This window comes from Meleagris gallopavo, chromosome Z (genome assembly GCF_905368555.1).
Source record: "Meleagris gallopavo chromosome Z, MGAL_WU_HG_1.1, whole genome shotgun sequence".
Classification (NCBI taxonomy): domain Eukaryota; kingdom Metazoa; phylum Chordata; class Aves; order Galliformes; family Phasianidae; genus Meleagris; species Meleagris gallopavo.
The window spans coordinates 18,281,855-18,306,424 of record NC_139435.1 but is presented as its reverse complement, the minus strand read 5'-3'; the positions used below and the strand labels follow the sequence as shown (position 1 = coordinate 18,306,424).

Sequence of the window (24,570 nt, the reverse complement as noted above, 5' to 3'; positions counted from 1 at the left end):
CACAGATTATAAATATGTCATCCTGTGCTATTTCTTAAAAGAATTTAATTCAGAATATATACTATGCTGAATTTTAATGACTTAAAAATATTGTTTATGTTCTAGGGTTAAAGCAAAATGATATAGGAAAGCATTTCTATTTCATTACTCTGCCACATATACAGATAGTATATAGATTATAACATTCAGTGGAAAGCCACATCAAATTTCTACAGCTTGCTTAGTTAATAGAGTTATTATCTTGGCTTACCCAGATCTGTAGCTTAATTCTTTTTTCGTTTTTGAAAACTGTTTTTACTTTGAAATCGATCCCAACTGTGCTCACAAATGCAGAAGTAAAGGAATCATCGGCATATCGGAACAGAAAGGAGGTTTTCCCAACACTGCTGTTGCCAATGATGAGCAGTTTGAACATGTAATCAAAGTTCTGGTCAGATGTATCTTTCTGGCCATATCTGGAATCTTGAGCAGATGCCATCTGTAATTCAAAATAAAAAGAAATAGTTTATTGTCTTTCGAGTCATATAAAACAAGAAAATTTTAGATTTTATTGGAATTTTTGGAAACAGGCATATAGAGCTAATAAATTCACAGAAGTTTAAGATACTTCTATGATTTTGTATTCATGATAATAGTTGAAAAAGAGGACTTATCAAAGATAAACATCACTGTAATGGAAAAAAAGATCCTTCTAGAAGTCCCATTCTTGAATAACGGTTAAGACCTACTTTCAGAAAATGTAAGGAATGAAATAAATTGTGAAAATACAGACAATGCTTTTCTTCACATTCATAAGTAATAAATAAGAGAAGACGGGTAACATTGCAGAAGAGGTACAATTCCAAACGAAAACTTAGAATCATTCATATGTGATATAATTCTTGAATAATTTATTTTACTATAAATATTCTACCATCATTTCTAATACCTACCACCTTTTGTATATATTTGTCATTAGTAGATTTCCATGAAAAAATGAGTTCAGTATATACCTCTGAAATAAGGTCTTGATATTTTTCTGTTCTCATATCTTGTATAGTTTTGGAATGGGAATAAATGACAGTTGATAATGTCTTCATATTTGCATCCTTAAAATAAGACTTCTAACTCATATAAAACACCAGATTACAAAAACTGAATAAATTGAATACTACTGAATATCAAATTTATTTTGCTTAGAGGCTTCAAAGATAAAGTAAGATATGCCTTACTTTCAGAAGGGTCACAGAGGTTAACTTGAAAACTCAGCCAAAATTTTACAATACCTGTAACGATTAAAAACCAGATGGCAAAAACAAAAATTTAAAACTAGATGTTTTTCGCTTTATACACATGCTAAGAAAAATCTCACAAATTTTTGGAACCTGGCAGTAATTTAAGTTCTTGCATTTGGGCAATAATAAGGGTCATACATTTGCACACCAATTTCAGACAGCAAGACTAACAGCCTATTCTAACATAAAGGTATTCAGAAAAGCAGCCTATGTCAAAGCTTTCTAAATCAGACATCTCAGAGTGCATTCAGGTAGTCTAAGAGGACAGCTGGAACCGAGACCGTGCAGAAAGATGAAGGATGTATACTAACTCAGTGAAATTCTCTCAGAATTTCAATCACTGCATAAATCTTCTGAGCCAATTTTTTGTCTTCTAATACAAATAACACTATGCTAGCTTCTCTGGGCATATGGAGAGTTATATAGAAGCGCAGACAAAAAGTTATGAAGGAGACAATGGAAGTACCAAGCTTTCAATGGAAAATGCAGTGTAAGATTTATATTTCATAAGTAATGCACTAGGGACTGATTTCAGAATTATCCTTTTTATTTGGTAATGACTAAAGTTCTTGACTAAATCTGATCTCAGTTATCCACATCTTTGCATCCTGAGTACTTGTATTAGCTTTAGTATTTATTCACTTCTTTCTCAAACATGCAACATTTTAGAATGAAAAAGTACAAATTAACAGGCATGAATATCACTAACATTTCACCTTTCATATTTGTACAGTAAAATACAGAAACAAATCTTCTCCACCCTCACCACTCTCCCCTATTCTAAAACTATGTGGGGTATTTGGCTTGGCACAAAAGAAAATTATATTGTGTTTATGCTAGTCTAATCTCAGCAGGCTATCAAATATTAAGCGCTAATGTGTTGCACAACTTACAACAAAAGGAAGTCAATAAAATCCTCCAAACCAAAGGCTGTGCAGTAGCGGGGCATGTCTGTGAGTAGCCCTTATGCTTTTGCAAACAGCCTGTTCTGCTGTTCTTCAGTCTCTCTTCCATAATCTAGCAGCTGAAACCATAAATTACCACTTCTAGAAAGAAGCAGCACATTTTCTTTCTTGATTTTTTTCTCCTACTTTCATGTAGCTTTTTCAGCTTGCCTCTTGACCAAGCCTGCTGGCCCCCACCAGCCTTATATTTAGCTTGCTGGTCCCCACGTGCATTACATTTAATCCTTAAGAATTTCAGTGCCTCACACTTCTTCGGAAAGTTTTGATTCAGTGAGCAGAGTAATCAAGAGGCCTAGTTTCTAATAACAGTGCTTATAATAGTCTCACTAAAGCTTGCACTTCATGTTGCCTTCTTAGGTAAGAACATTTCCTGTTGACGCTTTTAAACAATGTTCTTCTAAGTTAATGTTTATGTGGATTACCCATGCAGTGGTTTTCTTTAATGTTCTTGACAATAATTAAAAAATAAAGCTCAGAACTTCACTATGCCTTGAACTTATGGATTCATTACTTGCAGTGCTATAAGCAGAACTAAGGGCAAGTTGAACATAGAATCTCAGCAAACTTTTATTTCAGTATTTCTGCCTATTATATGTAGCAGAAAGTATAAGAGAAAGGCAAGGAAAAGGACTTATATCTCCACTTTCCATCTAGGGAATCATAAGGAAGTTAGTGAGTTACTGATAACGGTTCAGATTGTTTGGAGAGATTAACTTCAGCAAAGAGAAACAGTCTTCTGAGAGTACCACAAGTGTGTGTTTCCAAAACTCAGATGAGTTTTAGAATAGTACTATTGCCTGCACCAGCCTGAAGAAACATCGAACTCAGCACTGGTGTCATTACTTCCCAAAGTTCATTCATTTCATAATAAGCTTCAAAGTGTGCACCAGACTCCCACTCTAAATGATACTATAGAGGAGTCTCTATTTTTCTGCTAACTGGAGAGAGAAACCTAGATGCTTGATCTTGCAGGGATTTGTGCATGCTCTTGCAGTGTTTCTGCTTCTTAACTGCAAACTGCTTGTTTCAAGCATGGACTGCACTGTAGCCCAGTGGTAGAGAAAATAATACTGCACTTCACTTTTAACACGATTTGTCTCAACAATGGAGGCATTTAACAAAGAATTGTGAAAAATCTGATGCGGATTCTTCCTTTGGAAAAAATGCTGGAAATAAGTAGCAGGACAGCCATACTCAAGCATGTTAATTAAACGCTACACATATTGACAGGAACCAGATAAACATGCCAAATTTCTAGTGCTGTAATCTTCTGCTTCCAAGAAAGCCAAAACTTAACTTTTATTTTGACAAAGTTTGCTTCTCAAATGATTAAATGGCTACGTTAAACATGCAACACATTCATCAAAACACACTGAATTTTCTCTCCAATTACAATTTGTCTGTATTTAGTAACATTAAAAAGAAGATGTACAAAGCTGTTTCCATTAGCTCATTTCATGCACCATTTTTTTTAACAGCATGAGTGCCTCTTCAGATCCTCACAGTCAGTCACCAGGATTTCATCAAAAAAAGTAGCCTTGGGCTACCTCTTTAAGGACTCAAGACAGACCTGAGAGCCCAGACCTGGCCCACAGACCAAGAAAACAAATCTGAAAAGGTCTTCATGATAACGCTAAAACACTTTGCTGTGTTTCTCTCTATGGCCTTAGAGGACCTTTTTTTTTGATAGAATTAATTTGAACAGCTTTCTCACTTAAGCAGGACAATGTGCCATGACCTTTCTGGCCTGGACATCATTTCAGTTTGAACTTATACATCAACCATACTCTGGATGTCTATGCAGATGGAATTGTTCTTGGAAGAGAGAATGCAAAAAAAAAAGCTGTGATTGAAAATACTAAGGTTCATTATTTTGTTTATGCCACAACTAATTTCTATCCTGTTAAAAATTATAACAACAAGTATATTTTAAAGGAAAAGATTAAGAGTAAGCCTGGAGAAAATGTTCTCTCTACCTACACTAAGAATAGATGAACACTGATGGGATAAATCAAGATATCTAGGTGAAATGGAAACAATGAAATACGAGTGGAAAATTCAGTATTTGTCTGGGACTGATGCATCACAAGTGAGCATCGTGAATCTGCAGATCAAAGGTCATCATCACTGTAGTTAGGATATTATCAAGATCCTTATATGGAAGAACATTTCATTTATTCTATGACTGTATGACCTACTCATGAAGAAAAGAATGATTTCATACATAAACTGCCAGATGAATAATCTGGGGATTGAGTTTTGTTTCAGACTTTTTCGCCACTTCTGATTCTCATTTTCCTTTTTTTCCTCATGTCTTCAGCAAGATGCTTAACCTCTCTTACTTTAGTGCTCTCTCAACAGTTACATGACTACCCACAGATGCAGGCCACAGCCAATCCTCAAAAAGCTTTGAAGATCACTCTTATCATCTCATTTTTAACAGAGTTCAGTAGACAATCATTTATTTGGAATTATGGATCACTCACTGGCCATCTGCAGCATACAGCTTGTCAAACAAGTTAATTTGCAGCATCAGGAAAAGCATATCTATTTCAAGGTATTATGAAGTTGTATTCATGAATATTTGTAAGCATATCATTCAATCCGAAAAGTATTTTAGAGATGTTTTATTATAGTAGACATAATGAAATGCCAAGTTGGGGAATTTGAGGAGATACAGAGAGGAGAGAATCTAAAACAAGCTCTTCTTACTTTGTATCAGCAGAAGTAGCATGAATATGGCCACAGTGCTGGCTACTGCCCAGGACAGCAGCATGCAAGGCACAATGAAGAACAGTTCTGGAAAAGCTTTAGCACATGATTTCTGATGATCTGCTTATGGTGAACTAAGCATTACTTCTCAGCCATTTTTCATTAACCTAACTTTCTCCTGTGAGTGAAATCTAAGAGTAAAGCCTGCACAGATAGTAACCTTGAGTAAACATTAGGGAGTGAAAGCTACTCAGGCAGACATAGACTGAAACAGACACTGGACATGACAAGAATTGAATGTACCACTAGACCTGTGTACCTTTGAGCTGCATTAGAAAATATGGAACCAGCAAACAAGTGACTTCCAAATAGAAGTAGTGACAGAAAATGACACCAAATATTAATTAACAAAAAGGTATGTATGACTTGTTCTGTGGACTCAGAGGTTTGGCAGGCTCCTCTCCAGTGCTTCTAATCTTAACCAAGAATGACAAATCTAATAATTTTACTCATTGACAGGAGATGCATTGCCACACTGAATTCTGTGTCTAAAAGATCTGATTCAGCTTTTTTTTTTTTCATCATAATTGTACAAACTCTTAAATATCTGGAAAGATTCTTTTTACTTGCTCTTGCTGTTCTACATTGTGTTTGCATTTATGTTATAAACCATTATGTCTGAGCATAACCATTGTCAGTGACAACAGGATGTGAAATGCTCTGAAAAAAAATGTTCTCATTTATTCTTTGACAAAGCATTAGAAATGCTTATATTGTCTTTATAGATTGTTTCCCTTTCCATACTTTTATCTCACTTCTGTGGCATTAGTGATCTTTGCAATTATTTGCCTAAGAGAGTGACAAAACTAGCCACAAACTGATCCAGATCCAACTATCTCTAGCACATGATAGTACCCAATTTTTATGCTGGTTGACTCTTTCTTTGGAAGGACTGTTTGAGCTGCCTTTTGGTAAGTTTTGGCTCTTCTTGTCTAAAGAGAAATGTCATGAGCCAGAGTTTCAAACAAGGAATTCATAAATACAAAAAAGACAGTCTTAATGCACAGGCCCTTTTTCTTATCCTCCTGGAATGTTTTAACTTCTTAGTTATCTTTTTAATTATTGTTTGATGGAAATGGAAAAACAAACAAACAAAAAAAAAAACAACAAAAAACCAACAACAAAACAAAGCAAAACAAAACAAAACCAGTGCTTACACATTCCTTTGACTTCTTTTTATTCTGATCAGAAGACACGTACTTAATCACTTTTCCTGTTGCTTTATGGTTCAGAGAGATGTTAGCTCCAGAACGGACTGTTCCACAAAGCTATTGTGTACAAAGAAGCAACAGTATTTGTTTCATGGAAACCAGGCAATTAGTCCAGCCAGTTCTAAGGCACATTCGAACAAGAAAGCTGGAAAAATAAAAGATTCTTAGGGAGAAAAGTCCATAATAGAATATTGTTTTACTTGAATCTTTAATAAGAATAGTAAGTACACATGGAATGGTGTAAGTAGAAGAAAAAAACGTACAGAAACTACAAGGCAAAATCAAACTTTATCTGCCAGACTACATTTTCACACAATTATCATTTTGGATCATATCTGTTTAAAAACAGACAATGTTTGACCATCTCTCTAGCTTTGAAAAACTGGAATTTAAAGTGGTTTGTGTTTTTGTTTTGTTTTTTAATAGCTGTTCACTGTCTCTGTTTATGCTGAGGCTCTGCTATCTGCTTTTATTCAATTTTGTTAAACAATAATTCAATTTATAATGATAACTAGATATAAAAAATAAACAGCAGTTCCCTGATATATGATGGTTTAATATGTATTCAAATATGGAACTTTATTTTCCTCAAATTTTATTTTAGTACTGAACAACAATTTTGTTCTTTCAAATATTTATCAGTGCCAGTGACCCATCAAATGTCAAAGGCAAGAGTGACCAACCTGTATTTTTCATCAGAAAAATCTGTTTTTAATGAAAAGCTCTTCAAAGTCAATACATGCTAAATATGACTTTGATATTTCAAAAGACACATGTAAATAAATGTCAAAGTCCACATAAATATTCCTAACACATGCACGTAGCATGCAGAACTAAGCAGTTTAAACAGCTGACTAATTACTGCCGTTCTCCAATCAGAAAACCGAAAAACATTCTTAGTGAAGGCTGGTTTATTTGTAGTGCACCTCTTCGACTGAAATGTTTCAGCGTATGACATCCAAGCAATTGCTCTGCAAAATGTTTATGAAATTATCATCCTCTGTCGAAAGTCAAAGAAATCCAACGCCACTTCAGCGTAACTTAAGATTTCAGATTGCTTTCTGAGCATGCATATTAAAGCGAATGCATTTCAAGCTGGTATTACAGACAGCAGATATCCGGTGTGAAAAATATTTGCTAACAGAGCTGCAGTTCATAACTTAAATCACCACTGACTGCAGAAGTGTTCTTTGCATTGTACAGAATCAGCAAGATTGATTACTACCAGTTCACCAGAAACGTGACCAATCTTCTATTAGAAAGCAGTCATGTGTTTAAGTATACAGTCTGGGGGCCCACAGCTCCCAGATCATAAAAGGGGTTGTGAGAAATAATTAATATACCGCTAACTGCACAGCACAAATTGTTTTTAAACAACTACTGAGAAACTGCTTTAAATTGCTCAGTGTTACTTGTATCTGCATGTACATCATTTGTTTCTGACATACTAAGGGGCATGATATCCTTTCATATGTGAAATGGTTGAAAAGAGACCACCTCCTCACTGCTCCCAACTCTAATAAGCTAACTATCCCCGCTGGAGATGGACGACAGCTCCTCGCGCCGTCAGGTGGAGACAACTCGACAACTTCCTGCACGCCCAGACGCCAATTCCTCATAACATCCCCTGAAAACTTACCCTCGTCTACTCCCAGGGGACTGCAATCAGAGCTCAAAGGGCATTAACAGTACCTGCAGGGCACCACTTGGTTCACCCCTGAAGATCTGAATCCCATAAGTGGTATTGCACTGCGAGCTTCCCAGCTCGGGCAGCCTGGGGCACCGAGCCCCACAGCCAGGCAGGGTCACGACACGCCCGGGGACACTCGCCCTCCGGGCCTTGCATTCGCCACGCCTGCCGAACCAGTGAGCCGCCGCCGCTTCTGCCCAGCGCCGTGCCGGGCAGCCGACTGCGAGCCCAGCCCGGCGCCTCCACAGTTCCTCTTTAGGTCTCCTCCCGCCCCGTCCCGCCGCCGCCCGCCTCCCGGCCTCGCTGCACCCGCCGCCTCCTCGCTCCCGGCTCGGGCACCGACCTGCATGGGCGCTTCGTGCCTCATCGCCGGGCGCGGACGCCGCTCGCCCCACTGTCGCTCGCCGCCCGCTGCCCACCCGGACTCTGCCGGCAAACCCGCCTCGCGATCAGCACCGGAGCTGTCCGCGCTCCGCCCACAGCACCGCCCCTCTCTCCCATGCGCCCTAGGGACATGTAGTCCCCGCCACGCGCCGCTCCTCTCCCCGGTGGCGGCTGAGGACTACAGCTCCCGGCATGCTCCGCGCCCGGCGTCCTGCCGCGGAGGCTGGCGCGAGGGGTGGCGGTGCAACCCGCGCGGTTCTTTGCGAATTAATAGCGATGGGGGAGACGCCTCGGGCTGGGCCGGGAGCCCGAGGAGTGCGCGGAGGCGGGGAGCCGGGACCAGAGGAGAAGGCGAAGGGCGCCGGGATGGGAGGCGGCGGCGGCGGCCTGCAGGGGTCGCCCCACATCCGTGCAGCGGGGGGCTTCCCGCCTCTGCCCCGGCCTCCCTGTCTGCCGGGGCCTCGCTGCCCGCCCGGCCCCGCCGCGGTGCGCCGGCAGCGCGTGGTCCCGACCCGCCGTTCGCGCCGCGGCCCCCTCGCTCGCAGTGGTGCCGCACTCCTTTCCCGGCGGCGCGGTGCTGTGTTTACAGCAGCCCCTGGGCTCTCTCCCCGTAGCTCTCGGTCACATTCTGCTCTCCATGTCCCTTCTCTGTGTCTTTGCTTTGCTCTTTGCTGGGCTTTGGAAAATGGTGGTGCTGCTGCACGGTAGAAGCAGCCCAGCTCTGAAATGGCGGCCCAGCATTGGGTGGTGGCTTGTGCTACTGGCAGCAGTAATGGGGCTGTCAGATAGGAGTACCACGCCTTCAGATATAAAGCAGTCGTCAGATATAAAGCAGCTCACCTTCCACACGTGTTCCCAGGCTTTGTTTTCCAAGAAGTTGCTTTAAGCATATTTGTCAGAAATTTTCCCATAACTGTCTTCTACTGAGTCCTTAGTTATGATAGGCCAAGATTATACAGCTTCCAAGCAGGTAGGAAAATGTATGATTGCTTTTGGAACCAGATTTAAAATTTGACATCTTCTTCCTTAATAAAGTGCTGAAGATAAAGCATTGCTGTGTTCAGCAAAAATGAGCAGCTCCGGGGATGTTTGCCAGAGCTCGCACATTACTGGGGAGAGCAGAAGGGAAGTGGTTTGTGGAAACGAGTCTGTCCTCTGGAGTACCCCTTTCTGTGTATGTGGTTGCATAAAGCACAACGTTTATAGGAGTTATGACCTAGGCAAACTGTATGAAAGAGACATGAATATGGATTTCAGTGTCTACCAGAATTTCAAAATTGCTGTTTTTACTGTCACTGAAAGGTATTTAAAACTATATCAGTATAACATGAAAACAGGAATTAAGTGGTGTTGATTTTTATTCAAAAACATGATGTGTGCCATCATGTATGCTTTCAGCTGTTTCTTCTTTCCTGAACAAAACTATCTTTAACATTACTCTTTCTGACACTGTGGTCACGCAGACATCACAAATTTGCTCAATACTTACATTTAAAATCTTATCTCTGTTTATGCATTAATGGTTGAATTTTTATGTCTGGGATTTATTGTCTTTGTCAAGTTGAAAAAGAAATAACTGAGTAATATTTCTCTCTGAAAACAGAACACGTTATACTTATTAACATTTGCAATTAGGGAAAAGGAGAAACATTCCCCAAAATGTGTTGGTCTAGAGTTTTGTTTTTAAAAATTACAATACACAATCTTGAATATAATAAACTATAGCCTTACATAAAACAGTTCTCATTTTGGAATGGTACTTTAAATCTTAGCTGAATAGATTTTTGAAGCAATAGATTAAGTATTCAGAGAAGCTTCAGACTTTAAAATTTGGAAAACATGCCCTGAATTTATTATTATATTTTTATTATTCTATATTTATTTATCTTCTACTTTGTAAGTAGAAAGATTCTGCAGATACTGTGTTAGAAATTATAAGACTTAAATGGTGCTGGGTTCCCAAATTTATCCCAAAACAATCATCTTCAACATCTATTATGATATTGGCATTTATCTTAGCATTGACTCCCCAAGGAATCTCACATCTATAATTTCCATGCAGGGAACTATCAATAAAACATAAAGTAGGATTCTTTTTCCTGATTGTTGTATGTCTTTCTTTAAACTATTAAGTTACTATTTTTTAATGAAAATTAATAACATTAAGGCAAACAGCATCTCTGCGTAAACAATGCTCTTCTTATTCCTTGTTTTATTTTTAAAGACATAAAAATTTAAGTAATGCTGAAATAGGTATTTGCAGAGATGTTACTGAAGGACACTCCCCATCTCCTTCCCCCCTGCTCCCCCCCCTCCCCCCACTATATTCTAGCAGTACCTGTATGCTTTTCATTCTGTCTTCTTTTTCAGAGACTTTTGAAGATTGCAAAGATGGAAAAGAAATGGACCAGAATTACATAATTTCATGCTAGACACAATTCACATTGCTCCTCTATCCCAGTCCAATTATATGCTCTGACAGTACTTCACAAAGCACTGTTCTCATGGGGCTAGAGTTTCTGCTGATTACTAAGCACAGAATTGTAGAATATCCCCAGTTGGAAGGGACCCACAAGTACCACTGAGCCCAACCCACCCGAAATCCAAACCCCACGTCTGAGAGCGCTGTCCAAACGCTCTTTGAACTCCGGCAGCTCGGGGCTGTGACCATTGTCCTGTGCAGCCTATTCCAGGGTCCGACCGCCCTCTGGTGCAGACCCTGTCCCCCACCCCCCAGCTGCCCCTCCCCTGGCACAGCTCCGTGCCGTTCCCTCGGGCCCTGTCGCTGTCACACAGAGCAGAGCTCAGCGCTACCGTCCGCTCCCTGTCAGGAGCTGCAGCTGCCATCAGGCCTCCCCTCAGCTCCTCTGCTCTGGGCTGAACAAACCCAGGAGACTCAGCCACTCCTCACACACCTTGTCTTCCAGATCCTTCACCAGCTTTGTAGCTCTCCTTTGGACACTCTCTTACTGCTTTATGTACTCCTTATATTGTGGCACCCAAACCACACCCAGTGCTGTAGGAGAAGCCACACAGCACAGAGCAGAGGGGACAGCCCCTCCCTTTGCCTGCTGGCAGTGCTGGGCCTGGGGCACCCCAGGGTACAGCTGGCCCTTTGGGCTGCCAGGGCACACTGCTGCCTCACATTCAATTTGCCATCAAACAGTGCCTGCAGATCCCTTTCTATCAGGCTGCTCTCCAGCCTTTCATTCCCAAGTACACACAGGTATCTGGAGTTACTCTTCACCATTGTAGAATTCAGCATTTGCTCTTGTTCAGTCACAACATGTGAAATAAGTTTGGGACACAATTAAAGCTTAAAGCTCTGCTTTGTACATAATTACTATATATCAGCTGTTTTCACAAAATGCTAACATATGACTCATTGTAGTTAAATATCTAATTATTTTAACCAGGCATAGTACTAATCTAAAAAAATACTACAGTAGCAGCCATTAACATCAGTCAGGTAAGGTTTTCAATTATTACTTTGATTATGCTACCTCTTTTTCATTTGCTTACACAAGCATGAATATTTTTTTTTCATACCAAACACTATGTTGCAAAATATACAGAAAAAGCTGTTATTTAGTGATATGGAATATAGAAAATAGGAGAAAAATTCATATTCTTTTAGTAACAGCAAGTACAACAAGCAGTTATACAAGTAACATAACTCACTGCCAAAGCTAACCCAGAATTAGCCTTCTGTCCATGAGTTAGCTAATAAAATGTCTATCCTGTCTTGATGTAGAAGAGTGTGGCTTCACTATGTTTTTGTAGCACAAATTTTATTTTGCCTAAACCATGAATTTTATTGCTCATAAAAATAATCAGTAAATTTCAGAACTGCATAAATACCAGACATCTTGTATTAGCAATGGCATCAAGAGACATCTGCTTTGTATCCAACTGAGTGGTTCTGGATGAGTGAATTTTGGAATGACAGACATGTTGTTAACAAAGCTGTTTCAATTTCTTGCTAGAGGTGTATGTAACTAGAAGAAAATATAAATGCAATTCAACTTTTATCACAAGTTCAATGCATGTATTGGGAGCAAATATCTTCTGTGATTTGAAACTTGTAGACTATACCATAAAATTAACAAATATGACTCAAATGTTGAGGAAATCTGTGCTAAGCAAGAGAGAAATAAGGTAAAAAAAGTTCATTAGTGATTGTTGTTCCTTTCTGATAATTTTTAGATTGAAATACAAATTCTTTAATTTGTAATTAAACTAAACAGATATTCCTGTTAAGTGTTAGGTACAAGATGTTAAGTACAAGATGCCAGCAATTTTCAAATACCCATACATTTTGACAATGTTTTTCTTTATTCTCTTCCTTAATGTCAAATAACTTTATTTTTTTCTCTGACCTTTTAGAACACAGTATTTCTTCTACTTCTGCATGCTGTTTGACTTATTCTCGGACTGGAATTTGAATGCAGAGAAAAGAAATATGAAAAGAGAGACATGGGTCTTTCACAAAGCAATAAAAGTCATTCACTCTGACTGTCTGTCAGGTTTGCAGATTTGGCTTACACTCGCAAAATGAAAATGTTAAGGCATGCCTTCCTTAGAATTTTTTTTCTTTTCTTTTTTTTTTTTTGGAAGTATGGGATCATTATATACATTTGACTTAGTAAACAAGAAAATGGTAGCTAAATACCTCAGGAATGTTCTTTCGAATTACAGTTTTTGACACTGTTTAATCAAGAAGACAAGTGCAAATTAACAAAATAGGACTCTGAAATGAAAACAGAAATTCTGATGAGAGCAGGCATGGCTGTGAAACCTCAAAATCTGCCTGAAGTGTAGCTCTCAGATTGAAAATCTCTGTAGGGACATCTATTTAGAATACAAGCCAGATCAACTAAACAGAATCTTGTCAGGCAGTAAAGGATGGAGGTTGTTATATTTGCAGCAGATGAAGAAGTTTCACCATTGCATCGATGCTTGGTTTGCTAGTCTTGCCAGATTCTGGAAGTCTCCATAATCCCAGCAGGCAAGACTGTCACGTCAGACCACATGACATTACACTGCTGATGCATGAACTAGAGTGCCACAGTGGGGAATGAAAAAGCAGTAGCTAAAAGAGCAAGTCTGGTACTCAGCGTGTGAGACTTGACAAGTCCACATTACTATGAAAGACAAATGGTTCCTGTCAGTGAAATGTTTTTCTTCTGTTTCTCACTATAGAATGTGCAGTCACAGTCTCTTCCCTGCAAAACTTTGCAGCCACTAAAACTGTAATGCAGAACTGAAATGCAGCTTTTCATTCTTTGGCTAAGGGACCAGCATAAATAACTGCAGTTTTGCTGTTGATGGGATTGAGCACCAGGATAATCTGTCTTTGTACTGTAGTTGCCATGGCTACTGGGTCACAGAAGCATATACGCTGTCACATTGCCTGCTTCATTGGATAGAAAAGGTAACAGTTTTTCAATTGCATAACACACTTCTTTGTGTCCAGTAAGCTCGTCCTGTACATGGAGATCAAATGAGTGTTTCATACAAGTGAAAGTATCTCCCTTTGATACGTGCTCTAGGGCTGCCTCTTAGCCCTTGACTCCAGTCACCCCCAAATCTGAGCACGCTCACAGCGTGCATCTGCAAGCCTAGTGATACCAGTAGGAACAAGCTGCCACTAGGAGGTGGAAGCACTTTTAAGTCTTTCAGCAGAGACATTGGTTCAAAGTGTAACTTCAAAAATCTTAAAAACATCTGCTCAGCTGTTTCCCAAACAAGGACTTTATGCTTAAGTTTTCACACCATTCAAGAAGAAGACCAGTGTATATAGTCATCATGATGGGTAGGCTTTAAAGGTTATAAAATTTCTGGAACTAAGAACTGTGCTTGGAATTGTGTCTATATTTGTAGCAATTTCTAGTAGCAGTGCATGCATCATCAAATTAAACAATGCTTTTAAATTACAGATTAAATATATTGCTTATGTAATGCTTTTGCAACAAGCTTTCTATTTGTGGCAAAATATCATTTAAAGCTTTCTGTATTTTCAGAAGAATGGCTCTATCTCTGCATTCTCATAGCATTCATCATGAGTCCTAGACGAGAGGAAGCTCTTATGAAAGAACATGCATTAGTGTCTTGTCAGGCATGGAAATTCTTAAACATAGCAAGCAAAATACAATTTTGTAAGATCAATAATATACCACGTCATTGTTCTGGATAGTCATTAGATGACATTGATGATTCACTAATCAGATGATCAGATGACCTAGAGAGAGAGGTTCTGAGGCTACTGTTCTGGTGTGAACTTTTATGCAGGTCCTGCTGTGGAATTATGTGTGCATTGCCAAAAAAGTTATTAAAACAGCATAGCGTAGACAGCACCATGTAATAAATTCAGCTGTATTAAGTTCTGCAGGACAGCCAAGGGAAGCAGCAGCTGCAGACAGTGGGTTTTAGGCTGTTAGACCAAATGGGCTCTCTACTCTTGGTGAAAGGTCAGTTGGTTAAAGAACTAATGTTAGCAATTTTATCAGGTATGCACATGATCAGTGAAGCTTCTATGGGTTTTGCGTTCATTCATTAATTTTGCCTCTGACTTGTCTGCCATTCGTCAGTATGATGTTAGTACAAAGGTTCCAGTAATCAATGGAAATGACAGTGAGTGATTTTGATGCAGTTGCCTAGTCTTTGTGCAACACACTAGATTTTATTTTGAAAGTTTCTGATACAGTAACGGTAAAAAAAATTTTTTTTCAAAAAAGTGGGTGAGGGCAGGAGGAGAGAAGAAATATCTAGTTAAAAGAAGTGCAACTGGTCAGATTGTATGTTTTTCAGCCTAAAATGTAAAAATGCATGAGAAAGTAATTATTTCCACCTCTAGCTCTAATATGATTTAATTTTGCTTGTTCTTCTCATCTAACAAACATTTCAAGATAAAAACAGAGTTGCTACTAATGATGTCATGGTGACTTTTTCAAGTACTTCCCGCGAATGCTGTGCAGCTGTGTTAGAAGAGGCTATTGTGGCAGGAAACAACCTAATAGCTATTTTTGGGTCCCTTAGCTATGCATGACTCAGGAAGAAAAGAATCATTACTTGATTTTCTATTCTGTCTGAGTGCTTACAATTCCAATCACCAGACCTACTCAAACATCAGTCCTATTTCATCAGGGAAATGAAGAATAAGGATGCAAATCTGTGACATGCTCATCCCCTATAGATCTCTTTATGTTTCAGTTAGAGACATCTACCTTCTTTCAGGTCTGAGATCTTAGGTTGAAATTCATACCTAAAGAACCAGTTTGTTCTTAAGTATCACGTTAACTTTGTAAGCATAATTTGGAATCTCTGAAAGCATACTAATTTTTCCACTGGAGTAGAGCTGTTGAATAGCTGTCTGTTTCCTGAAACAGGTTGCTCAGTGATATGGTTGATACCCCATCTGTGCAGAATTTCAAGTTGAGGCCGGATAAACCCCTGGGCACCATGATCTAGCTGTGGTGTCCCTGTTCATTGCAGGGGAGTTGGATTAGATGGCCTTCCGAAGTCTCTTCCAACTCTAAGGATTCTATGGTTATGTGATTCTATGATTAATGACACATTTTACTCCATATTCAATAACTTCAATGTCTTCTTCATTGTATATATAGTATACTGTCATGCCTGAGAGCTGAGAGATGACTCCTAGCTTTAGATCCTCATTATTTGTTAATAAAGGAGTGCTTTCTACCTCTTTCAGAGACATCTACCCTCTGTTTTCTGCTGCTGTTTAATCTGTTTGAAAATTAAATTTGTTTGAAAAAGCATTTGGGGGTTGTGTGTCCCATATGTCCATACTTTGAATATTTTTTTCCATTGCCAGTGCTCATTATGAAATAGTACACCGTGCTAAAATAACAACTGAACATGAACATCTCAACCTAAGGATAGGTTCAGCCACCGTAGCATGATTTAGTGCATTTTGCCTGGGCATCCCGGGAGTGCATCATTTGACACACAGTTGGTCAGGAAGTGAGTCAGGCTATTTGTGTATCTGTCCCAAGCTCACAAGAACCTAGAAAATATGTAGAATATGAGACCATAAAGCAGATAGATAAAGATAGGATACAGAAGATGACTGTTTTGCAAGAGAATCCAGTACTACCACCATGAGTCCTGCATACGGTCCCAAGCAAAAGATTGGCAGCTGGCCACAGTGTCCATAGTTAGTTCATAGTCCATTTACTACAGGAACAACTGCGTAATTTTAACATTCTATAGAGTTGGCCAGTTTCTGATTGAAGCTGAGAATGGGCACTCACGCAAGTTGTTCCATTGTCTCACCTAGCAGCTAAAACCTCCATCAAGGAGGAATAACAGGAAGTTCATGGGGAAGGACCCCATACATTGCTTCAGCCATTTCTGCAGTTAAACTCACAGCACAGAAAACATATGTGTTCCTAATTTTTAGGGTACCTAAACAGTGTTCTACTGCCATATATGTCTAGTTCTCACAAGCACAATCAAACTGCCAAGTTGTGTGTTCTGGAAAAGAAGACTGAGAAGGGATATGACCAATGTTAATAAACACATAGAAGGGGGGGAGGCAAATGGATGAGTCCAGGCTCTTCTTGGTAGTGTGTAGTGATACGACGAAGAGTAATGGCCTAAAACTGGAACACTGGAAGTTCCATACTAACATGTGGAAGAACATCTTTACTGTAAGGATAACTGAGCACTAGAACGGGTTGCCCAGAGAGGTTGTGGAGACTTCTTCTATGGAGATATACAAGTGCCATCTGGACGCCTACCTGTGTAACCTATTGTAGGGAATCTGCTTTACCAGAAGGTTTGGACTCGATGAATTCTTTAGGTTTCTTCCAAGGCCTGCAATTCTGAGATTGTGTGATTCTGTGAAATATGGTCTGGAAATTTGTTTGAAAGTAGGTTTTAGGTCTGTTTGTACTACAGATTCATTAGGTGGCTTCAAGGAAGTCTATTTGTCTCCATTTCCTTATCTGTAAAATGCAGTAATATTTTAATCTTTCATCTTAATTGACAGCAGTTTGGGAAATATTAGAGAGGGAAAAAAAAAAAAAAGTTGGGAGGAGGAAAAAAATGAGCAAAAGAGATATTGTTTGAAAATGGTGATTAATATGTTCCCATAAAAGAGATACTTTTAAAAGAGATAAGGTCAAAAATAATAACCAGTCAATTGATTCCTGAAGCAGTATCTATCTACGCCCTTTCCAAACCAAGAGAACTTAATTTCACAATTGTAATTTTATACTATCAAGAGTTTGTTCCTGTATTTCTAGTTACTCTATCAAAATGCATTTAAACGAGAATTTTATTGCACTGGCAACAAATCACAATCTTCCTTTGTATTTGCTAATATTCTCTGCAATATTTTTGCAGATGATATGCACAGACAGTATTCTTTCTGTCAGTTCAGATAACTTGAGTCAAAATATTCCTTCAGGAAGATGCAACATTCTAGAGAATGTTTTATGTTCTTGTTGTGGTTTAACCCACATGCACCTAACCATCACACACAGCCTTTAAATTACTTCCCCTCCCTTCAGTAGGACAGAAGGCACTGAGAACTTCAGCCTTTTCCTCATCCTTGGTGGTAACGTTCCCCACCACATCCAATAAAGGATGGAGATTCTTCTTGGTCCTCCTTTTGCTGTAGGTGTATTTGTGAAAACATTTTTTATTATCTCTTGCATTGGTGGCCAGATTAAAGTCTTGCTAGGCTTTTACCATTTTAATTTTCTCTCTGCATATCCTAGCAACATTCTTGTACTCCTCCCGAGAGAGAGAGACACACAAACATATATATATGCATATGTATGTATATATGCATATGTATATATTTACAGAACAATTAATGCTCACCACCTGCTGACTAATGCCAGCCAGTTCAAGAAGTGACTGTCCCCCTGTCCCCCAAGCAACTCCCCTGGCAGGATGGTACAAAAAGCTGAAAAAATGGAAACATCCTTACCTTTGTACAGCACTGCTCAGCAACAACTTAAACATTGGTGTGTTATCAACACTGTTTTTCTGTTGAAACTAAAACATAGCATCATACCAGATACTATGAAGAAAGTCAATCCTGTATCAGATGAAACCAGGACAGTTAAGTTCTTTGATATTTCACAACGTTTCTCTACTAGTCTTGCACAACAGAAGTAAAATAAAAATCTCCTTGGCTTATGCTGTTCCAATTTGATTCAGCAGGGCCTGGTGGTTTGTGTTTAAATTTTTTTCTAGATTATGAATCATTCTTTATGTTCTTGGAATAGGCGCTCTCATAAGGGTTTATTTTATTTATTTTTCCTTCTTCAGAGCAGTACATTATTCTCATCCAGTTAGAAAATCAGTGGGACTGAATACTTTGGTTAAGGACATGCAGGCATAGGGTTATGTCAAGAACTCTACCATTTTTTAAACATTTAATTAATTAACAATTAACATTTTTAAAATCGCATTTAACATTTTTTTTTTTTTTTTAATTAACAAGAGAAATAGCTGAATTCTGCACCTGGGACAGGACAATCCGGAATGTATGTACAGTGGGATGAGAGGCTGGAGAGCAGCCTGATAGGAAGGGATCTGCAGGCACTGGTTGATGGCAAATTGAGCATGAGGCAGCAGCGTACCCTGGTTTGTTCAGCCCAGAGCAGAGGAGCTGAGGGGAGGCCTGATGGCAGCTGCAGCTCCTGACAGGGAGCGGAGGGCAGCGCTGAGCTCTGCTCTGTGTGACAGCGACAGGGCCCGAGGGAACGGCACGGAGCTGTGCCAGGGGAGGGGCAGCTGGGGGGTGGGGACAGGGTCTGCACCAGAGGGCGGTCGGACCCTGGAATAGGCTGCACAGGACAATGGTCACAGCCCCGAGCTGCCGGAGTTCAAAGAGCATTTCGACAGCGCTCTCAGACGTGGGGTTTGGATTTTGGGTGGTGCTGTGTGGAGCCTACAATTGGGCTCAGTGGTACTTGTGGGTCCCTTCCAACTGGGGATATTCTGTTTTGCAGCATGTCCCTCTCGGATTTCACTGCATGAACAGCCATCTTTAGAGATAACACACAATGTTGGTTTCTAGCACCAGTGCATCAGGAAACAGTGAAAGTCAGCAGGAGCCTTAATTATACATAGGAAAAGCAGATATATTGATCCACATACTGTGCCTATGCAGCAGCTCTTGAGTCATCCCTCTCCGATGACATTCAGGAGGCTGACTTCTCTGGGTTCAGAATCAAAGCATATCAGAAAGATATGCACCTCTTCTGTAATAGAAACTTGTTGCATATTCTATTTTACTTGCAAGAACAATATTTACCCTTATTACTACATGGTTGTCACAGAAAAGAATTTCAAAACTACCATAGCTGCTTCCACAGTTCAGGCAAACATATTGGTACTGTGCTGAGGCTCAAATGCTAACATAAATGCCACCTCCTTCAGAACACTTTTCCACGATAGAAGGAATCTGATTACTAACTATGCACTTTTTTTTGTTGTTGTTCCTGAAGTTTTTAGCTGTCTGAAGTCTGCTTTTTACGAACCGTTGGCTCTATTCCAGAGTTAGAATGTTTTGTCGGTAGCAGTATTACAGGCACTGATTATTGCAGATAATCTTGTTTTGCGTATCTAGTAAAAAAGAACACTTCCTACAGCAGCATAGTAGGCAAAGGGAAGAAGAAATAACTGCTGTCCTTAATATTATAATAGTAGCTTTATTCTAGATGGTGTTTAATTCTAGCCATTGTCTCTTAAGTTTTCCTCATGAAAACTCCTAGGTTGTCTTTCTTTAGGTCTTTTTTTTATAATATCCACCTTCAGCTGTCAATAAAAGCTCTGAGAGCAGATAGCTCTGAAAGCATCTTCAGTGTGGGAGATTATTCTCTGTGATAACCAGAATTGCATGTAGATCACACATACTTTTTTTTTTTTTTTTAAACAGATTGATTGGAGGTTTTCGTTTACATCCATGTTGTATACCTCTGTATTCAAGATCTCAAATTTAAACAATAGTTCAAAATTATCAGCAATCTGTAATAAAATATTAGTAGCTGTGCTGTATCATCAGTCCAAAAAAATTGAAAGTAAAGACAATTCATAATATTTAACTACTCACAGCTACTTTTCATAGTAATAATAATGCTTGAAGATTACACTATGGAGAGTAATAGGAATCATACTGCACACAGAAAAGAAGCTTAAAAGAACTCTATGTTTGAAGATAAAAATACTTACGCTAGTTTAACAAAACACTGATAAATTTTAGCATCAAATCCTCAATATCTTTCAAAATAAATAAGTAGGTATCATAAGATATATCCTATTAATTTGCTGACATTTTGGATAAATTGAACAAAGACAATATAATTAACTATGTATAATTTAAACTGGCTTGACTTTAAGGCAATCTGATGTTTAATTACTAGATGAGTGAATAAACTATGTATTTCCTTTCCAGAGTTATTTTTGATAAAATTATAATTATAGATGTTTAATTAAACGGGCATTAATTTTGGGCCAGAGTTAAGCCATTACGCTGAGGTAAACATGCAAGTGCTATCAATATATTCTATATAAGGAACAAAATTGTTTTGAAAAATGAAGATTGAAGATAAATTAAGGGTTATGGAGGGATTGCAGGAAGATTGACTTTCTCTAGGATGCTTTAAAACACATTCTTTATCCTTCACATTTCTTTCTCGCCATCCCTTTCCCAGAACCCTGGTAAGGATGTTGTCACATTGGGCCTGATGGGGTCATGGTCATGGTACATTTCTCAAGCTGCACTCTTGGACCGTTGCTATTCCATTTCTACTACCACCACTTTCTAGCAGAAAACATTTGTATTTACTTTCAAACAGGTGCTGGAAAAGATGGGAAGTCACTTCTCGAAGATTTTTATCTGAAAAAAGACCAATTGTAATGGGACTCCTCAGCCACAAAAGAAATTGGAAATGGGAAGTGCTAGGTTACATATGCTGCCTCTCTTTAAATGTTTTCACCTAGCAGGAAATGAGAAAGTAGCTTAATATTACCATTCCTGAGCGCTCTGAGATATTTGTATGACTCTGCTTTACCTTAACTTTCAGCAAACTTCTAAGCAAGGTCATGACTGTATTCACCAATAATTCTGAAGTAAGCAATCAGAATTGACTTCTTACATGTAATTATGCCCAGGATATATATTTAAGTTACCTGTAATGTGCCTTCTATTGCTGCAATTCCACCTCACATGTTGTATCTCTTTCTGCAGACCCTCTAGTAACTGACAGAGGGAGATTGGTTGGAACAATGACCAAGAAAAGAATAAACAGCCAAACTAAACTGGAACTTCAAAAATAATTTTCACTTTCCTCACATCATTTGTTTGCTCTTTGGCCAGAGGAGGTTCTTTCAGGTAAGCAGACTGGAAACAGTATGGCCTTAGATTTGTTAGAATGTTAATCATAAATGTCTGTGGTTGTGAAGAGACATCTGGTATAATTGGTACCTTGATTTTTCATATGCTTCAGTTCTCTTGCTATGCTTTTTCAATTACAGAGACCTGGCCCTTAAAAAGGTGAATTCAAATCTGTTTGGAATTCTGCAATATTTAAGCTACTGCTTTTGAACTAGTGAGAGAATGACTTCAGATATGCATCCTAAGTGTTGGAGACCTGCAATGAACTTCAGGTCCATGGAAGTCTCTTTTTTTTTCCATGAATTTCCATGAGATCAGCATTTCTTTGCTATTGAAGAGCATCTTTAGAAATGTGCTTAGGACTTGTTTTCTTTTACTTCTGAACAGCACTGCAAAGGGATTTTATAGGATTAACCAGTTTCTGCTTCTATGTTGTTTACCCCTCTGAAGCCACAGGGGTCTGTTTCTCAAAGGATTTGCTCTCACATCAACACCTTCTGTGGCTTCACAAGAGTTGATTACTGTATACAAATCCCTGAATGCGCAGAAAGGAGAATAAACTCTCCCCATAGCCTCAAATTATATTTGGCTCAATCTCATTATCCATCTTGTTTACATTGTTTTAAATTAAGCATTTGACAAGTCAAAGCCCAGTGTCTTCAAAACACTTTCAATGTATTTGCTACCACTGCAGTTTTATCTCCTCCACATCAAAGTATATCACTGAATTCTAGTGATAGTTGGATGAGATGATCAACAATTTTGTACCGTTTTCTTGTCATGTATTACTTCTGAGTGTTCATGCTACTTCCTGCTTCCAATCTTTCCTTAATATTTACTTCAGTTTGTTTCCTGATATTTTGATTCATCATAGGGTAATAAAAGTTTATCATTAGCACTGTGGCATCACATCATATTTTGAATATATATCCAGGCAGCCTTTTATCTTACAGTAGCTGTTAATGAATTCAGTGTTAAAAGGACCTAAGCAGAAACTCTCCCCTCCACCTCAGGCTGTAGATCCAGGTGAAAATCAGAGGGGTGACATCTGTGACTCTTTCATCTCCTGAGCTCTCTAGCATATTAGAGTTTCATCTGAAGTTCATATTCATGTTCACAGATGTTTCACATAGTCATTTTTCAATGGATCATTATATTCAGCCCTCAAAACTTGTGTAATTTTAAGACTTCAGAGTTCTTAGCTTTCTGTGCATTTCCATCTTCTGTGACCAAATTAGCGCCATGTATCAGCTATAGCTAAAAGATACCAAGAAAGGAATACCAACAGGGAAATTTCATTTACATCGAAAAAAAAAAAATCACATTAAAACAGGACCTGGGTGAATATTTTGGCACAGTAGCTGAAGCTGAATTTCTGGCTGGGTTATCCTTTTCCTTAATTTGTTTTTAACCACTAAATTTTGCAGCAATGTGATTTCTAAGTAGCATTCTGCTCTCTCGCCTCTTGCAGAATGTCTGCTGCCTAATTTCTGCAGTATGAGTAATCTCTGCTCTACTGGATCCTGAACTAGGAGATTGATTTTCACAAATCTATTAGCCAGTTTTATTTTTTTGTGTCTGTGTGGGTTTATTCAGTTCTTACAGAAAGCTGAATGTGCGGAGGGAGTACTGCCAGTGCATTACTTGCAAAGAACTTACTCCATCTTTTGGATCAATCGCTAACAAAGAACTGAAATTTGGTTTGGCATGACACAGATTTTGGGAGGAAAGTGCTTTTCACACACACACCCTCAGTTCTGCCATTATGATCACTTGTTTACAAATATGGAGATAGTTCCTCTTCATTTATCACTGCTCTTTTCTGAGGTGTTTTAAATTACATCTTATGTTAAGAAGGTACTGAATTAAATAACTATTCAAGTACAGATTGCACTGACCAAGTCACTCCTTGCTTTTCTTAGGGTTGACTACTTTTATCCAGTATCTCTTCTTCATACAACGATAATTTTTTGTTTCTTTCTTACTTCTACGACAGGCCTAATTTTCTTAACATCCTGGGAGCCTGACCTTCAGGAGAGATAATAGATATTTTTTGATCATGGATTACTTTAGAATGAAACTTAAATATACATTTTATTGAAGTTTTCTTTCTTTTATCTTAGTTTCCTCCTTACAGTACATTTAATAACTTTTAATATGCTTATTCTGCCATCTTTTTTATCCCATGCCATTTTCACCCTTCTTCAATCCTTGATTATCTCTTCCTACATCACTAATCTCTTTACTTACTGCTTGTGTCAACTCACCTCTGACAGTAGACCCCGAAATAAATTTACTTCACCCCTTTCTGAGCTTTCTTTTTGAAGGCTTTTTGTTCTGCCATCCTTGTACATTTTGTAATCCGCTCAGACCTCCAGGACTGTGGCTGGATTAGCCTCAGCACCCAGAGAAATGAGACACAGAAGAAAAAGCTCTGCATAATTTCTAGCAGCAAGAAAATCCAAGAAATCTGATACAGGGAGAGGCAAAATGGATCAACATGTTTGTACAAATTATTCATTCAGATCAAAGAGTTGTGTACACATATTGATGGGTCAGATACTCAGCATGTCCCACATAACCATTAGATACTGAATCTTCTGAAGAAAGATTTTCTTACAGGTCACCATACTGCTTGGAAATGCTATTCCTTCCCTTTTTCTTGAGACATTTATTTACCTGATAACACACTTCCTTACTTGAAAGCAGACTTTCCCTGCAGACAACTCATTTGTGGGTTGCATTTAGGTTTCAAAGCTTGCAATACATAGAAAAAGTGGCAGTCAGAACATACCTGCCTGTCATTAAAGCCCTCTTACTAACCCTTACTCTCCCAGTTTTCTAAACTAGGTAAGCAAGAAGTCCAAACCAAGACACAAAAATACAAAACTGC

General features: G+C 38.8%; 1 protein-coding gene across 1 annotated transcript in view; it reads right to left on the bottom strand.

Moving 5' to 3' along the window:
* RAB3C (RAB3C, member RAS oncogene family) overlaps window positions 1-9,478 on the bottom strand; it is a 136,969-nt gene extending 127,491 nt beyond the window's left edge. Inside the window, exons 1-2 of the mRNA XM_085213604.1 lie at window positions 8,256-9,478; window positions 251-478 (exon numbers count right to left, since the gene is read on the bottom strand). Of these exons, the coding sequence (XP_085069730.1) occupies window positions 251-478; window positions 8,256-8,279 (252 nt within the window). The 5' untranslated portion in view covers window positions 8,280-9,478. The remainder of the gene's footprint in view (window positions 1-250; window positions 479-8,255) is intronic.
* Between the last annotated feature and the right edge of the window lie 15,092 nt (window positions 9,479-24,570).